The sequence below is a fragment of the Oncorhynchus kisutch genome, linkage group LG29, assembly GCF_002021735.2.
Source record: "Oncorhynchus kisutch isolate 150728-3 linkage group LG29, Okis_V2, whole genome shotgun sequence".
NCBI lineage: Eukaryota > Metazoa > Chordata > Actinopteri > Salmoniformes > Salmonidae > Oncorhynchus > Oncorhynchus kisutch.
The window spans coordinates 42095777-42115136 of record NC_034202.2 but is presented as its reverse complement, the minus strand read 5'-3'; the positions used below and the strand labels follow the sequence as shown (position 1 = coordinate 42115136).

Sequence of the window (19360 nt, the reverse complement as noted above, 5' to 3'; positions counted from 1 at the left end):
ATAGTGATGTATTATATTAGTGTATATGTATTATTATAGTGATGACAGTTATATAATGTTAATGAATGTAATGTAACTACTGAATCATGCTTTTTATTACACCTTTTAGTTGTGATACAGGGAACTCTACCTGATGGAGAGAGAGTGTTATTTATACTTATTTTCCACCATAATTTGCAAATAAATTCATAAAAAATCCTACAATGTGATTTTCTGGATTTGTTTTCTTCTCATTTGTCTGTCATAGTTGAAGTGTACCTATGATTAAAATTACAGGCCTCTCTCATCTTTTTAAGTGGGGAGAACTTGCCACAATTGGTGGCTGACTAAATACTTTTTTGCCCCCACTGTGTGTGTGTGTGGGTGGGTGGGTCCTACAGAATTGGTTTCTGGTTTGCTTTGTGGTGTGTTAGCGTGTGTTAGTGTGTGTTAGCGCGTGTTAGTGTGTGCTTGAACAGGTAGAACAGGATGTCTGAAAGAACATGGCCCGACAGGTTTGTTATGAAGATAGGAAGTATATAACGCAGAGAAACAGACACCACCTGGACTGGGAGATACAGACACTAGCAACTAGAGAAACATACACACCTGGACTGGGACGCTTCTGACCTGGGAAAATTAGAAATCAATCAACTTCATTGACATTGTGTACTTCTGGGGACCTGTATGACATCACCATGACAACCCTGTTATGACCGTAACAGGGTCAGAAATGGCCAATGAGATGCTGCCCTGCTCCGAGACAGGTGAGGTACAACCACACCTCACAAGAGATCAACAAGGCTTCAGTTTTGACAGAGTAACAAACCACATGGACTGTGCTAGCTAACGTTTGCAAACTATTTCACTTGAAGAACGCACCTCAGGCATCCTCTCTCTCTTTCTCTCTCTCTCTCTCTCTCTCTTTCTCTCTACCTTTGTCTCTGTCTTATCTCTCTTCCTCTCTCGCTCAATTTCAATTCAAAGGGCTTTATTGGGAAACATGTAGTTTTAGTTTTACAGTAAACATTACACTCACATAAGTTCCAAAAGAATAAAGACATTACAAATGTCATATTATGTGTTGTAACGATGTGCAAATAGTAAGAATATATACATAATAATATAATAATAATATATAATATATAGTGTTGTAATGACGTACACATAGTTAAAGTACAAAAGGGAAAATAAATAAACATAAATATGGGTTGTATTTAAAATGATGTTTGTTGACCTTTTCTTGTGGCAACAGGTCACAAATCTTGCTGCTGTGATGTCACACTGTATTTGTATTGGTATTTATTATGGATCCCCATTAGTTCCTGCCAAGGCAGCAGCTACTCTTCCTGGGGTTTATTATGGATCCCCATTAGTTCCTGCCAAGGCAGCAGCTACTCTTCTGGGGGTTATTATGGATCCCATTAGTTACTGCAAGGCAGCAGCTACTCTTCCTGGGGTTTATTATGGATCCCCATTAGTTCCTGCCAAGGCAGCAGCTACTCTTCCTGGGGTTTATTATGGATCCCCATTAGTAGGGTTGGGGGCTGGGCAGCGTAGCCTAGTGGTTAGAGCGTTGGACTTAGTAACCGGAAGGTTGCGAGTTCAAACCCCCGAGCTGACAAGGTACAAATCTGTCGTTCTGCCCCTGAACAGGCAGTTAACCACTGTTCCTAGGCCGTCATTGAAAATACGAATATGTTCTTAACTGACTTGCCTGTTACATAAAGGTAAAATAAAAAAATAAAAAAGTTCCTGCCAAGGCAGCAGCTACTCTTCCTGGGGTTTATATGGATCCCCATTAGTTCCTGCCAAGGGCAGCAGCTACTCTCCTGGGTTTATTATGGAACCCCATTAGTTCCTGCCAAAGGGCAGCAGCTACTCTTCCTGGGGTTATATGGATCCCATTAGTTCCTGGGGTTTATTATAGATCCCCATTAGTTCCTGCCAAGGGCAGCAGCTACTCTTCCTGGGGTTTATTATGGAACCCCATTTAGTTCCTGCCAAGGCAGCAGCTACTCTTCCTGGGGTTGTATTATGGATCCCCATTAGTTCCTGCCAAGGCAGCAGCTACTCTTCCTGGGGTTTATTAGGATTCCCCATTAGTTCCTGCCAAGGCAGCAGCTACTCTTCCTGGGGTTTATTATGGATCCCCATTAGTTCCTGCCAAGGCAGCGCTACTCTTCCTGGGGTTTATTATGGATCCCCATTAGTTCCTGCCAAGGCAGCAGCGTACTCTTCCTGGGGTTTATTATGGATCCCCATAGTTCCTGCCAAGGCAGAAGCTACTCTTCCTGGGGTTTATTATGGATACCCATTAGTTCCTGCCAAAGCAGCAGCTACTCTTCCTGGGGTTTATTATGGATCCCCATTAGTTCCTGCCAAGGCAGCAGCTACTCTTCCTGGGGTTATTATGGATCCCCATTAGTTCCTGCCAAGGCAGCAGCTACTCTTCCTGGGGTTTATTATGGATCCCCATTAGTCCTGCCAATGCAGCAGCTACTCTTCCTGGGGTTTATTATGGATCCCCATTAGTTCCTGCCAAGGCAGCAGCTACTCTTCCTGAGGTTTATTATGGAACCCCATTAGTTCCTGCCAAGGCAGCAGCTACTCTTCCTGGGGTTTTATTATGGATCCCCATTAGTTCCTGGGGTTTATTATGGATCCCCATTAGTTCCTGCCAAGGCAGCAGCTACTCTTCCTGGGGTTTATTATGGAACCCCATTAGTTCCTGCCAAGGCAGCAGCTACTCTTCCTGGGGTTTATTATGGATCCCCATTAGTTCCTGCCAAGGCAGCAGCTACTCTTCCTGGGGTTTATTATGGATCCCATTAGTTCCTGGGGTTTATTATGGATCCCCATTAGTTCCTGCCAAGGCAGCAGCTACTCTTCCTGGGGTTTTATTATGGAACCCCATTAGTTCCTGCCAAGGCAGCAGCTACTCTTCCTGGGGTTTATTATGGATCCCCATTAGTTCCTGCCAAGGCAGCAGCTACTCTTCCTGGGTTTATTATGGATCCCCATTAGTTCCTGCCAAGGCAGCAGCTACTCTTCCTGGGGTTTATTATGGATCCCATTAGTTCCTGCCAAGGCAGCGCTACTCTTCCTGGGTTTATTATGGATCCCCATTAGTTCCTGCCAAGGCAGCAAGCTACTCTTCCTGGGGTTTATTATGGATACCCATTAGTTCCTGCCAAAGCAGCAGCTACTCTTCCTGGGGTTTATTATGGATCCCCATTAGTTCCTGCCAAGGCAGCAGCTACTCTTCCTGGGGTTTATTATGGATCCCCATTAGTTCCTGCCAAGGCAGCAGCTACTCTTCCTGGGGTTTATTATGGATCCCCATTAGTTCCTGCCAGGCAGCAGCTACTCTTCCTGGGGTTTATTATGGATCCCATTAGTTCCTGCCAAGGCAGCAGCTACTCTTCCTGAGGTTTATTATGGAACCCCATTAGTTCCTGCCAAGGCAGCAGCTACTCTTCCTGGGGTTTATTATGGATCCCCATTAGTTCCTGGGGTTTATTATGGATCCCCATTAGTTCCTGCCAAGGCAGCAGCTACTCTTCCTGGGGTTTATTATGGAACCCCATTAGTTCCTGCCAATGCAGCAGCTACTCTTCCTGGGGTTTATTATGGATCCCCATTAGTTCCTGCCAAGGCAGCAGCTACTCTTCCTGGGGTTTATTATGGATCCCCATTAGTTCCTGCCAAGGCAGCAGCTACTCTTCCTGGGGTTTATTATGGATCCCCATTAGTTCCTGCCAAGGCAGCGCTACTCTTCCTGGGGTTTATTATGGATCCCCATTAGTTCCTGCCAAGGCAGCAGCTACTCTTCCTGGGGTTTATTATGGATCCCCATTAGTTCCTGCCAAGGCAGAAGCTACTCTTCCTGGGGTTTATTATGGATACCCATTAGTTCCTGCCAAAGCAGCAGCTACTCTTCCTGGGGTTTATTATGGATCCCCATTAGTTCCTGCCAAGGCAGCAGCTACTCTTCCTGGGGTTTATTATGGATCCCCATAGTTCCTGCCAAGGCAGCAGCTACTCTTCCTGGGGTCTTATTATGGATCCCATTAGTTCCTGCCCAAGGCAGCAGCTACTCTGCCTGGGGTTTATTATGGATCCCCCATTAGTTCTGCCAAGGCAGCAGCTACTCTTCTGGGGTTTATAATGGATCCCCATTAGTTCCTGTCCAGGCAGCAGCTACTCTTCCTGGGGTTTATTAGGGATCCCCATTAGTTCCTGCAAGGCAAGCAGCTACTCTCCTGGGGTTTATTATGGATCCCCATTAGTCCTGCCAAGGCAGCGCTAATCTTCCTGGGGTTTATTATGGATCCCCATTAGTTCCTGCCAAGGCAGCAGCTACTCTTCCTGGGGTTTATTATGGATCCCCATTAGTTCTTGCCAAGGCAGCAGCTACTCTTCCTGGGGTTTATCTATGGATCCCCATTAGTTCCTGCCAAGGCAGCAGCTACTCTTGCCTGGTTTATTATGGATCCCCATTTAGTTCCTGCCAAGCAGCAGCTACTACTTCGCTGGGGTTTATTATGGATTCCCCCATTAGTTTCCATGCCAAGGCAGCAGCTACTTCTTCCTGGGGTTTATTACTGGATCCCCATTTAGTTCCAGCCAAGGCCAGCAGCTACTCTTCCTGGGTGGTATTATGGATCCCCATTAGTTCCGGCCCAAGGGCATGCAGCTACTCTTCCTGGGGTTATTATGGATCCCCATTTAGTTCCAGCCAAGGCAGCAGCTACTCTTTCCTGGGTTTATTATGGATCCCCATTAGTTTCCTGCCAAGGCAGTAGCTACTCTTCCTGGCGGGTTTATTATGACTGTGAAGACACATGAACCTGGTAGTAGGACCAGTCTCAACCTGACTGAGAAAGACACGATGACCTGGTAGTAGCCAGTCTCAACCTGACTGAGAAGACACATGACATGGTAGTAGACCAGTCTCAACCTGACTGAGAAGAAACATGACCTGGTAGTACACCAGTCTCAACATGACTGAGAAGACACATGACCTGGTAGTAGACCAGTCTCAACCTGACTGAGAAGACACATGACCTGGTAGTAGGCCAGTCTCAACCTGACTGAGAAGACACATGAGCTGGTAGTAGACCAGTCTCAACCTGACTGAGAAGACACATGACATGGTAGTAGACCAGTCTCATCCTGACTGAGAAGACACATGGCCTGGTAGTAGACCAGTTTCAACATGACTGAGAAGACACATGACCTGGTAGTAGACCAGTCTCAACCTGACTGAGAAGACACATGACATGGTATGAAAGACAAAAAAACTAAATGGGAAATATTATTGACATTACATTGTACTTTTCACTGGCTGTCCCTCAGGTTACGGCAGGAGGACACATATTTGGCTTTTCTCCCAATAAATATCAGATTTTTGTTCATCTTTTATAGTTTGAAATTTGTTGTATTGAATGATTCTCTTATGTCTGAGTATTTGTCACAGTGTAATAGGAAATGCAGCTCTGTCTCTACCTCTCCCCTGGAGCAGAGTGAGCACAGCCTGTCCTCTCTGGGCAACCAGGTTTGTCTGTGACGACTGGTCTCAATAGCCAGACTGTCCTCTCTGGGCAGCCAGGTTTGTTTGTGACGACCGGTCTCTATAGCCAGACTGTCCTCTCTGGGCAGCCATGTTTGACAGCACCACCAGGTCATCTGTCTACAGCAGACCCTCCTTAGTGGGAGACAGCAGACCCTCATTAGTGGAGACAGCAGCACCAGGTCATCTGTCTACAGCAGACCCTCCTTAGTGGGAGACAGCAGCACCAGGTCATCTGTCTACAGCAGACCCTCCTTAGTGGGAGACAGTAGCACCAGGTCATCTGCATACAGTAGACAGTGTTGTGTAGGTTGAGAGCAGGTGCTGCCGATTCCTCTGATGTGTTTGCCAATTCATTAATGTAGATGTTAAATAGTGTTGGACTTATTGGACAGCCCTGTTTCACTCCCCGTCCCTGAGAGAAGAAGTCTGTTGGCTTGATACCAATGTTAACCCACACATTTGTTTTTAGTGTACATTGATTTAAAAACCTAATTTGTTTTCCCTCCAATAACACTTTCTAATAGTTATGGACTGGAGGGGGTAGAGAGGGGGCTGGTGGATGTTGTGTTGCAAGGCTGCTGTCCTCACCTTGGTTAGGAGCTCTTCTAAGGTGTGGATGTCTGGTTGCTGTTTACACCTTGGTTAGGAGCTCCTCTAAGGATGTCTGGTTGCTGTTTACACCTTGGTTAGGAGCTCCTCTGAGGATGTCTGGTTGCTGTTTACACCTTGGTTAGCAGCCCCTCTAAGGATGTCTGGTTGCTGTTTACACCTTGGTGAGGAACTCCTCTCAGGTGTGGATGTCTGGTTGATGTTTACACCTTGGTTAGGAGCTCCTCTAAGTATGTCTGGTTGCTGTTTACACCTTGGTTAGGAGCCCCTCTAAGGATGTCTGGTTGCTGTTTACACCTTGGTTAGGAGCTCCTCTGAGGATGTCTGGTTGTTGTTTACACCTTGGTTAGCAGCCCCTCTAAGGATGTCTGGTTGATGTTTACACCTTGGTTAGGAGCTCCTCTAAGGTGTGGATGTCTGGTTGATGTTTACACCTTGGTTATGAGCCCCTCTAAGGATGTCTGGTTGATGTTTACACCTTGGTTAGGAGCCCCTCTAAGGATGTCTGGTTGCTGTTTACACCTTGGTTAGGAGCTCCTCTAAGGATGTCTGGTTGATGTTTACACCTTGGTTAGGAGCCCCTCTAAGGATGTCTGGTTGCTGTTTACACCTTGGTTAGGAGCTCCTCTGAGATGTGGTTGTCTAGTTGCAGTTTGCTCACGCTTTACCTCAGCAGATGCACCTCCCCCTCCAGTCTGGTGAACTCATCCCTCATGGCCGCCATGGTGGTGAGGAGGGCCTGAGCCTGCTTTGCACTGAGGGGGTTGCTCTCCTCCTGGGGTGTGTCCTCCACTATGGTGGGAAGAGAGGTGCTGGATGTGCCTTTTTGGGTGGGGAGAGTAGGGGTGAGGGTGGTGCAGGATGTGCCTTTTTGGGTGGGGAGAGTAGGGGTGAGGGTGGTGCTGGAGTTTGTCTTGTGGGAGTGCATGTCACTGGTGGTGTCCTGCTCTCTCTCTGCTCTCTCCTTAATGGTCTGAAAGTCTGTTTCAAACAGCCCTAATGTTACCTTGCACCATGACAGTCCCAGTCTGTTACCTTGCACCATGACAGTCCCAGTCTGTTACCTTGCACCATGACAGTCCCAGTCTGTTACCTTGCACCATGACAGTCCCAGTCTGTTACCTTGCACCATGACAGTCCCAGTCTGTTACCTTGCACCATGACAGTCCCAGTCTGTTACCTTGCACCATGACAGTCCCAGTCTGTTACCTTGCACCATGACAGTCCCAGTCTGTTACCTTGCACCATGACAGTCCCAGTCTGTTACCTTGCACCATGACAGTCCCAGTCTGTTACCTTGCACCATGACAGTCCCAGTCTGTTACCTTGCACCATGACAGTCCCAGTCTGTTACCTTGCACCATGACAGTCCCAGTCTGTTACCTTGCACCATGACAGTCCCAGTCTGTTACCTTGCACCATGACAGTCCCAGTCTGTTACCTTGCACCATGACAGTCCCAGTCTGTTACCTTGCACCATGACAGTCCCAGTCTTTTATTTTTGTTACCTTGCACCATGACAGTCCCAGTCTTTTACCTTGCACCATGACAGTCCCAGTCTGTTACCTTGCACCATGACAGTCCCAGTCTGTTACCTTGCACCATGACAGTCCCAGTCTTTTACCTTACACCATGACAGTCCCAGTCTGTTACCTTGCACCATGACAGTCCCAGTCTGTTACCTTGCACCATGACAGTCCCAGTCTGTTACCTTACACCATGACAGTCCCAGTCTGTTACCTTGCACCATGACAGTCCCAGTCTGTTACCTTGCACCATGACAGTCCCAGTCTGTTACCTGACACCATGACAGTCCCAGTCTGTTACCTGACACCATGAAAGTCCCAGTCTGTTACCTTGCACCATGACAGTCCCAGTCTGTTACCTGACACCATGACAGTCCCAGTCTGTTACCTTACACCATGACAGTCCCAGTCTGTTATAAACAGTCTGTTACCTTACACCATGACAGTCCCAGTCTGTTATAAACAGTCTGTTACCTACACCATGACAGTCCAAGTCTGTTATAAACAGTCTGTTACCTAACACCATGACAGTCCCAGTCTGTTACCTAACACCATGACAGTCCCAGTCTGTTATAAACAGCCTGTTACCTTACACCATGACAGTCCCAGTCTGTTATAAACAGTCTGTTACCTAACACCATGACAGTCCCAGTCTGTTACCTAACACCATGACAGTCCCAGTCTGTTATAACAGTCTGTTACCTTACACCATGACAGTCCCAGTCTGTTATAAACAGTCTGTTACCTTACACCATGACAGTCCCAGTCTGTTACCTTACACCATGACAGTCCCAGTCTGTTACCTACACCATGACAGTCCCAGTCTGTTATAAACAGTCTGTTACCTGACACCATGACAGTCCCAGTCTGTTACCTTACACCATGACAGTCCCAGTCTGTTATAAACAGTCTGTTACCTTACACCCTGACAGTCCCAGTCTGTTACCTTACACCATGACAGTCCCAGTCTGTTATAAACAGTCTGTTACCTTACACCCTGACAGTCCCAGTCTGTTACCTTACACCATGACAGTCCCAGTCTGTTATAAACATTCTGTTACCTGACACCATGACAGTCCCAGTCTGTCACCTTACACCATGACAGTCCCAGTCTGTTATAAACAGTCTGTTACCTGACACCATGACAGTCCCAGTCTGTTACCTTACACCATGACAGTCCCAGTCTGTTACCTTACACCATGACAGTCCCAGTCTGTTACCTTACACCATGACAGTCCCAGTCTGTTACCTTACACCATGACAGTCCCAGTCTGTTATAAACCGTCTGTTACCTTACACCATGACAGTCCCAGTCTGTTATAAACAGTCTGTTATAAACAGTCTGTTACCTTACACCATGACAGTCCCAGTCTGTTACCTTACACCATGACAGTCCTGTTTATGTTTGTCTGCTGCTAATGCTAGCTAGCTCTAATTTAGCACACAAAAAAACAGCAAAAAGAGTGAAAAATCTTCACACAAAAAACTGAAGATATGTTCAACATTAGAGTCTCTGCTCCTTTCTGGTTTACTCACTCAGTTTGGTCGTTTGATGTCGTTTTATTAACTCCCCTTGCTAGTAGGTTTGTTCTAGCTCAATTTTTCTGGCTAGCTTGTTAGCCCACTGGCTAGGTTTTCCTTGTGTAGCTAGCTAGCGAGAGTCAAAACTTAATCTAAACTTTGTTACCTCTTAATTTGAGGTGAAAAGTTACTTTTTCATCTATTCTTTTTAGATTCTTGTGTTTATCTCATTCGGGGCGGCAGGGTAGCCTAGTGGTTATAGCGTTGGACTAGTAACCGAAAGGTTCCCTGAGCTGACTAGGTACAAATCTGTTGTTCTGCCCCTGAACAGGCAGTTAACCCACTGTTCTTAGCCCGTCATTGAAAATAAGAATTTGTTCTTAACTGACTTGCCTAGTTAAATAAAGGTTTTTAAAAAATGAAATTCTAAAAACAAAGAACCTGAGAAATACATCTCTATATCTCTCTTCCTCTCTCTCTCTCTCTTCCTCTCTCTCTCTCTCTCTCTCCATCTATCTCTCTCTCTCTATCTCTCTCTCTATCTCTCTCCATCTATCTCTCTATCTCTCTCCATCTATCTCTCTCTCTCTCTCTCTCTCTCTCTCTCTCTCTCTCTCTCTCTCTCTCTCTCTCTCTCTCTCTCTCTCTGTCTCTCTCTGTCTCTCTCTCTCTCTCTCTCTCCATCTATCTCTCTTTTCCTCCATCTCTCTCTCTTCCTCTCTCTCTCTCTCTCTCCTCTCTCTCTCTCTCTCTCTCTTCTCTCTCTCTCTCTCTCTCTCTCTCTCTCTCTCTCTCTCTCTCTCTCTCTCCCTCTCTCTCTCCATCTATCTCTCTTTTCCTCCATCTCTCTCTCTCCCTCTCTCTCTCCATCTATCTCTCTCTCTCTCTCTCTCTCTCTCTCTCTCTCTCTCTCTCTCTCTCTCTCTCTCTCTCTCTCTCTCTGAGTTGGTGGGTTGATACATTTGATTTCCATTGATCATTTTTGTGTGATTTTGTTGTCAGCACATTCAACTATGTAAAGAAAAAAGTATTTAATAAGAATATTTCATTCATTCAGATCTAGGATGTGTTGTTTTAGTGTTCCCTTTATTTTTTTGAGCAGTGTACTAGGTCAAGATAAGGGCAACCTCAGAGGGGACATACAATAGTTACAGACACATTCCCAGAAGAAGAGGAGCCTCCATTCTGTCCTCCTCCCCTTCTGATATTCTTCATAGCATCACATGGTTTAACAGATACATTGACATATGAAGACAAGCCTGACCTCTCCCCTCTCTGGGCCCCAAGTGACTAAGCCCGAGCTGAGAAGGAATAACTGCAACTGCCAACAGTATAGTCCAAAAGAAGACATTCTAATGACAAGAATAAGATGAAACATCTTATTTATCTATGTAACCTCACTAATTCTGATTCAGCCACGACAGTACTCCTGACCAACAAAATCACGAAAGCTCTTCAGTCTTTCTACTCTGACGGTGAAAATATGAAAATATCTTTGTAAGCAGGTACTCAACATCAAGGGGAATCACATCCAAAGCTGTTCTGGCTGTGTTATGAATGGTGTGGGCAGGACAACCTAAGCCAATCACCTCCCGCTACAGAGCATTTTTAACTTTGGTATGGACATTGACCCTCCCCAGCCTATTCAGTCCTCCAAGGTTGGTATGGACATTGACCCTCCCCAGCCTATTCAGTCCTCCAAGGTTGGTATGGACATTGACCCTCCCCAGCCTATTCAGTCCTCCAAGGTTGGTATGGACATTGACCCTCCCCAGCCTATTCATTCCTCCAAGGTTGGTATGGACATTGACCCTCCCCAGCCTATTCAGTCCAAGGTTGGTATGGACATTGACCCTCCCCAGCCTATTCAGTCCTCCAAGGTTGGTATGGACATTGACCCTCCCCCAGCCTATTCAGTCCTCCAAGGTTGGTATGGACATTGACTCTCCCCAGCCTATTCAGTCCTCCAAGGTTGGTATGGACATTGACCCTCCGCAGCCTATCCAGTCCTCCAAGGTTGGTATGGACATTGACCCTCCCCAGCCTATCCAGTCCTCCAAAGTTGGTATTTGTGTTGTCGGCAGAGAATGCCACGACTTTGTTTTGCAGGCTACATTATTGGATGACCACCAGGACCTCAGCTGCAATCTCCTCTGCTGTTTCTCCTTTCAATTCAACACAATCAAGCAGTTTTGTTTCCACAGATGTGCTGCCATCATATATCTGACAATATCTGACTACTATTGGCAGCAGCTTTACATGTCCATGATTGGACACATCAATGGACAGGGACACAAATTCAACCTGGTCAAGGTCCTGTGTTACCAAAGTAGTTGCCGATGGTACTAACACGTTACTCACTATGGCTTCACATTGTGTCCTAGCACATGGTGCTAACACGTTACTCACTATGGCGTCACATTTTGTCCTAGCACATGGTGCTAACACGTTACTCACTACGGCGTCACATTGTGTCCTAGCACATGGTGCTAACACGTTACTCACTAGGGCTTCACATTGTGTCCTAGCACATGGTGCTAACACGTTACTCACTAGGGCTTCACATTGTGTCCTAGCACATGGTGCTAACACGTTACTCACTAGGGCGTCACATTTTGTCCTAGCACATGGTGCTAACACGTTACTCACTAGGGCGTCACATTGTGTCCTAGCACATGGTGCTAACACGTTACTCACTACGGCGTCACATTGTGTCCTAGCACATGTAAACTTTGGCTCATAAAGCTTCCATGTGAGTTGTGCTGTGCAGTTCATAGATCTGTAACTATGATTGTGTCGCATAGTGTGGTATGCAAAGACACCCTCCTGCACAGCTAAATCATATTGTTCATGGGAAGGCTCTACCTTCTTGAAGAATGTGGTGACAGAGGGCAGACCAACACAGCCAATCAGAGAGGCTTTATGCGTTTTTGTCTGTTGATGTTCCACCACTGCCGTTCTTCTCCGGCTGCCAATTGAAAGAGAGGAATGACAAAGGGTGCAGTGAACCATTCTATCGTCTTGACCTGAGCGTATACATGGAAATTCTCTCATCATGTTGTCATTCCTCCTCTATCTCACTCTTCCTCCTATCCAGGTCTTCCTCCTCTATCTCACTCTTCCTCCTATCCAGGTCTTCCTCCTCTATCTCACTCTTCCTCCTATCCAGGTCTTCCTCCTCTATCTCACTCTTCCTCCTATCCAGGTCTTCCTCCTCTATCTCACTCTTCCTCCTATCCAGGTCTTCCTCCTCTATCTCACTCTTCCTCCTATCCAGGTCTTCCTCCTCTATCTCACTCTTCCTCCTATCCAGGTCTTCCTCCTCTATCTCACTCTTCCTCCTATCCAGGTCTTCCTCCTCTATCTCACTCTTCCTCCTATCCAGGTCTTCCTCCTCTCCACTCTAACAAAAAACATTATGCTAATGTTATCCAGGAACATTTCTAAATATATATTTTCACACTACTTATAATGCCAAACCATTACAATTGTAATCTACAAATAAATATTCTCAGAATTATGCAATTCATTGAATATAATCATATTTTCAAAATAGCCCGTCCACTGCATGTTTACACGTGAAAATGTTTTAACCTAGCTACCGTGAAAGTAGCTAGTTAACCTAGCTACCATGAAAGTAGCTAGTTAACCTAGCTACCGTGAAAGTAGCTAGTTAACCTAGCTACCATGAACGTAGCTAGTTAACCTAGCTACCATGAAAGTAGCTAGTTAACCTAGCTACCATGAAAGTAGCTAGTTAACCTAGCTAGATAACGTTAACTTAGTCGACATAGCTAATGTTTAAAACCTATTTAAACTAGAAAATAAAAGAGAGACGCACTCTCTAGGAGCTCAGATGCAAAAATGTAATTACCAACGTTTAGACAGCCAAGCTGTCTTCATCAGGGTTTAATCACAGACACTGCAGGGTGACTCGTTTATGTAGTGTCAAAAGACACAGGTGTCTGTAATCATGGCCAAGAGTGGCCTAATATCATTGGTTCATTATCAAATATTAAAATGGCATACAAAGAACAGCATACAAACAACAAATGGATAGCATACGATCATAGATTCATTTGACTACACAAGCTTACAAACAATTACAATGGCAAAGTCACAATAATCACAAGAATGGCTTCACGACTGCATGGCCAGGCACGACTCCAACACCATCATTAAGTTTGCAGACGACACAACAGTGGTAAGCCTGATCACCGACAACGACGAGACAGACTATGGGGAGGAAGTCAGAGACCTGGCAGAGTGGTGCCAGAATACCATCCTGTCCCTCCACGTAACCAAGACTAAGGAGATGATTGTGGACTACAGGAAAAGGGGGACTGAGCACGCCCCCATTCTCATCGACGGGGCTGCAGTGGAGCAGGTTGAGAGCTTCAAATTCCTTGGTGTCACCATCAACATCAAACTAGAATGGTCCAAACACACCAAGATAGTCGTGAAGAGGGCACGACAAAACCTATTCCCGCCAGGAAACTAAAAAGATTTGGCATGGGTCAAATAGAACAAAAGGTTCTGCAGCTGGCGGTGTCAGAAGAAGGACCTAAAAATTGTCAAAGACCCCAGCCACACCAGTCATAGACTGTTCTCTCTACTACTGCATGGCAAGCGGTACCGGAGTGCCAAGTCTAGGACCAAAAGCCTTCTCAACAGTTTTTACCCCCAAGTCACAAGACTCCTGAACGGGTAGTCAAATGGCTACCCAGACTACTTGCATTGTCCCGCCCCCCCAACCCCTCGTTTTACGCTGCTGCTACTCTCTGTTTATCATATATGCATTGTCATTTTAACTATACATTCATGTACTTACTACCTCAATCAGCATGACAACACAACATGGTAACAACACATGACAACACAGCATGGTAACAACACATGACAACACAGCATGGTAACAACACATGACAACACAGCATGGTAGCAACACAACATGACAACACAACATGGTAACAACACATGACAACAACAACATGGTAGTAACACAACATGACAACACAGCATGGTAACAACACATGACAACACAGCATGGTAACAACACATGACAACACAGCATGGTAACAACACATGACAACACAGCATGGTAACAACACATGACAACACAGCATGGTAACAACACATGACAACACAGCATGGTAACAACACAAGACAACACAATATGGTAACAACACATGACAACACAGCATGGTAACAACACAAGACAACACAACATGGTAACAACACATGACAACACAACATGGTAACAACACATGACAACACAGCATGGTAACAACACATGACAGCACAGCATGGTAACAACACATGACAACACAGCATGGTAACAACACATGACAGCACAGCATGGTAGCAACACAACATGACAACACAGCATGGTAGCAACACAACATGACAACACAGCATGGTACCAACACATGACAACACAGCATGGTAACAACACATGACAACACAGCATGGTAACAACACAAGACAACACAACATGGTAACAACACATGACAACACAGCATGGTAACAACACAAGACAACACAGCATGGTAACAACACATGACAACACAGCATGGTAACAACACATGACAACACAGCATGGTAACAACACATGACAACACAGCATGGTAACAACACAGCATGGTAACAACACAAGACAACACAGCATGGTAACAACACATGACAACAACAACATGGTAGCAACACATGACAACACAGCATGGTAGCAACACAACATGACAACACAACATGGTAACAACACAAGACAACACAGCATGGTAACAACACAACATGACAACAACAACATGACCACAGCGTGGTAACAATACAACATGACAACACAACATGATGACAACAACAACATGACAACAACAACATGACAACACAGCATGGTAACAACAACAACATGACAACAACAACATGACAACACAGCATGGTAAGAACACAACATGACAACATGACAACACACAGCATGGTAGCAACACAATATGACAACACAACATGGTAACAACACATGACAACAACAACATGGTAGTAACACAACATGACAACACAGCATGGTAACAACACATGACAACACAGCATGGTAACAACACATGACAACACAGCATGGTAACAACACATGACAACACAGCATGGTAACAACACATGACAACACAGCATGGTAACAACACATGACAACACAGCATGGTAACAACACATGACAACACAGCATGGTAACAACACAAGACAACACAATATGGTAACAACACATGACAACACAGCATGGTAACAACACAAGACAACACAACATGGTAACAACACATGACAACACAACATGGTAACAACACATGACAACACAGCATGGTAACAACACATGACAGCACAGCATGGTAACAACACATGACAACACAGCATGGTAACAACACATGACAGCACAGCATGGTAGCAACACAACATGACAACACAGCATGGTACCAACACATGACAACACAGCATGGTAACAACACATGACAACACAGCATGGTAACAACACAAGACAACACAACATGGTAACAACACATGACAGCACAGCATGGTAACAACACATGACAACACAGCATGGTAACAACACATGACAGCACAGCATGGTAGCAACACAACATGACAACACAGCATGGTACCAACACATGACAACACAGCATGGTAACAACACATGACAACACAGCATGGTAACAACACAAGACAACACAACATGGTAACAACACATGACAACACAGCATGGTAACAACACAAGACAACACAACATGGTAACAACACATGACAACACAGCATGGTAACAACACAAGACAACACAGCATGGTAACAACACATGACAACACAGCATGGTAACAACACATGACAACACAGCATGGTAACAACACAAGACAACATAGCATGGTAACAACACAGCATGGTAACAACACAAGACAACACAGCATGGTAACAACACATGACAACAACAACATGGTAGCAACACATGACAACACAGCATGGTAGCAATACAACATGACAACACAACATGGTAACAACACAAGACAACACAGCATGGTAACAACACAACATGACAACAACAACATGACCACAGCGTGGTAACAATACAACATGACAACAACAACATGACAACACAGCATGGTAAGAACACAACATGACAACATGACAACACAGCATGGTAGCAACACAACATGACGGCAACAACAACATGACAACAACAACATGACAACACAGCATGGTAACAACACAACATGACAACAACAACATGACAACACAGCATGGTAAGAACACAACATGACAACATGACAACACAGCATGGTAGCAACACAACATGACAACAACAACAACATGACAACACAGCATGGTAGCAACACAATATGGCATCAGCATATCATGGTAGCAACAGAAACATGGTACAAACATTGTAAGGCACGGACAACAGCACGAGGGGCAAAAAGGTAGAGACAACAATACATCATGCAAATCCTAACCCTGGGTTAATCTGTTGGCCAACCCTAACCTAACCCTGAATTAATTGGTTGGCCAACCCTAACCTAACCCTGGGTGAAAATGTTGGCCAACCCTAACCTAACCCTGAATTAATCTGTTGGCCAACCCTAACCTAACCCTGGGTTAATCTGTTGGCCAACCTTAACTTAATCCTGGGTTTATGCCACCACAGGGCTGCAGTGTCCATGCTGTACAAATTGACCAGGTGAGATTGAGAGGGAGATGTCTCCATGGTGATGTGGCTTCAGTGTTCCATCTGTCTCTGGATCTTCCTCTGGCCTTCAGCAGGTAAAACCTGACTACACACACACTAATCTAACCGTGATTAACACCCTGATTAACAAAGATTCACTCACTTATTCACACTCTCACTAATTGTGTGTGTGTGTGTGTGTGTGTGTGTGTGTGTGTGTGTGTGTGTGTGTGTGTGTGTGTGTGTGTGTGTGTGTGTGTGTATGTGTGTGTGTGTGTGTGTGTGTGTGTGTGTGTGTGTGTGTGTGTGTGCGTGTGTGTGTGTGTGTGTGCGTGCGTGTGTGTGTGTGTGTGTGTGTCAGGGTGTCTCTCCCCCCCTCAGAATGTGACTGTAGAGTTTCTGGACTTCCAAGGGAGAGTCCACTGGCTGGCCGGAGGTGGCAACACCAACCATACCCACTACTCTGTAGAGATTCGAGCACTCGGGTTAGTGGGGGGGGGGGGGGGGGTCAGTATGGGCCTTTCTGCGTGTGGTTGGATGACTGGATGACTGGATGGATAGGTGACTAGATGACTGGATGGTTGGAATACTGGATGACTGGATGACTAGATGACTGGATGACTGGATGGTTGGATGACTGGATGACTGGATGACTAGATGACTGGATGACTGGATGACTGGATGGTTGGATGACTGGATGACTGGATGACTAGATGACTGGATGACTGGATGACTGGATGACTGGATGGTTGGATGACTGGATGACTAGATGACTGGATGACTGGATGGTTGGATGACTGGATGACTGGATGACTGGATGGTTGGATGACTGGATGACTGGATGGTTGGATGACTGGATGGTTGGATGACTGGATGACTGGATGGTTGGATGACTGGATGACTGGATGACTGGATGGTTGGATGACTGGATGACTGGATGGTTGGATGACTGGATGTTGGATGACTGGATGACTGGATGGTTGGATGACTGGATGACTGGATGACTGGATGTTGGATGACTGGATGACTGGATGGTTGGATGACTGGATGACTAGATGACTGGATGACTGGATGGTTGGATGACTGGATGACTAGATGACAGGATGGTTGGATGACTGGATGACTGGATGACAGGATGGTTGGATGACTGGATGACTGGATGACTAGATGGCTGGATGACTAGATGGCTGGATGACTGGATGGTCAGATGACTGGATGACTAGATGACTGGATGGCTGGATGACTGGATGGGTGGATGGCTGGATGACTGGATGGCTGGATGGATGGATGACTGGAAGACTAGATGACAAGATGGCCGGATGACTGGATGGTTGGATGACTGGATGGTTGGATGACTGGATGACTGGATGACTAGATGACTGGATGACTAGATGACTGGATGACTAGATGACTAGATCACTGGATGGTTGGATGACTGGATCGTTGAATGACTGGATTGACTAGATGGCTGGATGACTAGATGATGGATGGCTGGATGAATAGATGACTAGATGGCTGGATGACTGGATGACTAGATGACTGGAGGACTGGATGTCTAGATGACTAGATGACTGGATGACTGGATGACTGGATGGCTGGATGACTGGATGGCTGGATGACTGGATGACTAGATGACTAGATGACTGGATGGCTGGATGACTGGATGACTGGATGGATGGCTGGATGACTAGATGACTAGATGGCTGGATGACTGGATGACTGGATGGATGGCTGGATGACTAGATGACTAGATGACTGGATGACTAGATGACTGGATGGCTGGATGACTGGATCATTGAATGACTGGATGGTTGGATGACTGGATGACTAAATGCCTAGATGACTGGATGACTAGATGACTAGATGACTGGATGGTTGGATGACTGGATGGTTGGATGACTGGATGACTGGATGACTAGATGATTGGATGACTAGATGACTGGATGGTTGGATGACTGGATGACTGGATGACTGGATGGATGACTGGATGACTAGATGACTAGATGGCTGGGTGGCTGGATGACTGGATGGATGGCACGATGGCTGGATGACTGGATGACTGGATGACTAGATGACTGGATGGCTGGATGACTAGATGACTGGATGACTGGATGACTAGATGACTAGATGACTGGATGGCTGGATGACTGGATGACTAGATGATGGATGGCTGGATGACTGGATGACTGGATGACTAGATGATGGATGGCTGGATGACTGGATGACTGGATGACTAGATGACTAGATGACTAGATGACTGGATGACTAGATGACTAGATGACTAGATGATGGATGGCTGGATGACTGGATGACTGGATGACTAGATGACTGGATGACTAGATGACTAGATGACTAGATGACAGGATGACTGGATGACTGGATGACTGGATGACTAGATGGCTGGATGACTGGATGACTAGATGACTGGATGGCTGGATGACTGGATGGTTGGAT

General features: G+C 45.7%; 1 protein-coding gene across 1 annotated transcript in view; it reads left to right on the top strand.

The window, feature by feature from the left end:
- The first annotated feature begins 376 nt into the window (after positions 1-376).
- crfb12 (cytokine receptor family member B12) overlaps positions 377-19360 on the top strand; it is a 37863-nt gene continuing 18879 nt past the window's right edge. Inside the window, exons 1-3 of the mRNA XM_031808939.1 lie at positions 377-746; positions 16886-17001; positions 17268-17391. Of these exons, the coding sequence (XP_031664799.1) occupies positions 16944-17001; positions 17268-17391 (182 nt within the window). The 5' untranslated portion in view covers positions 377-746; positions 16886-16943. The remainder of the gene's footprint in view (positions 747-16885; positions 17002-17267; positions 17392-19360) is intronic.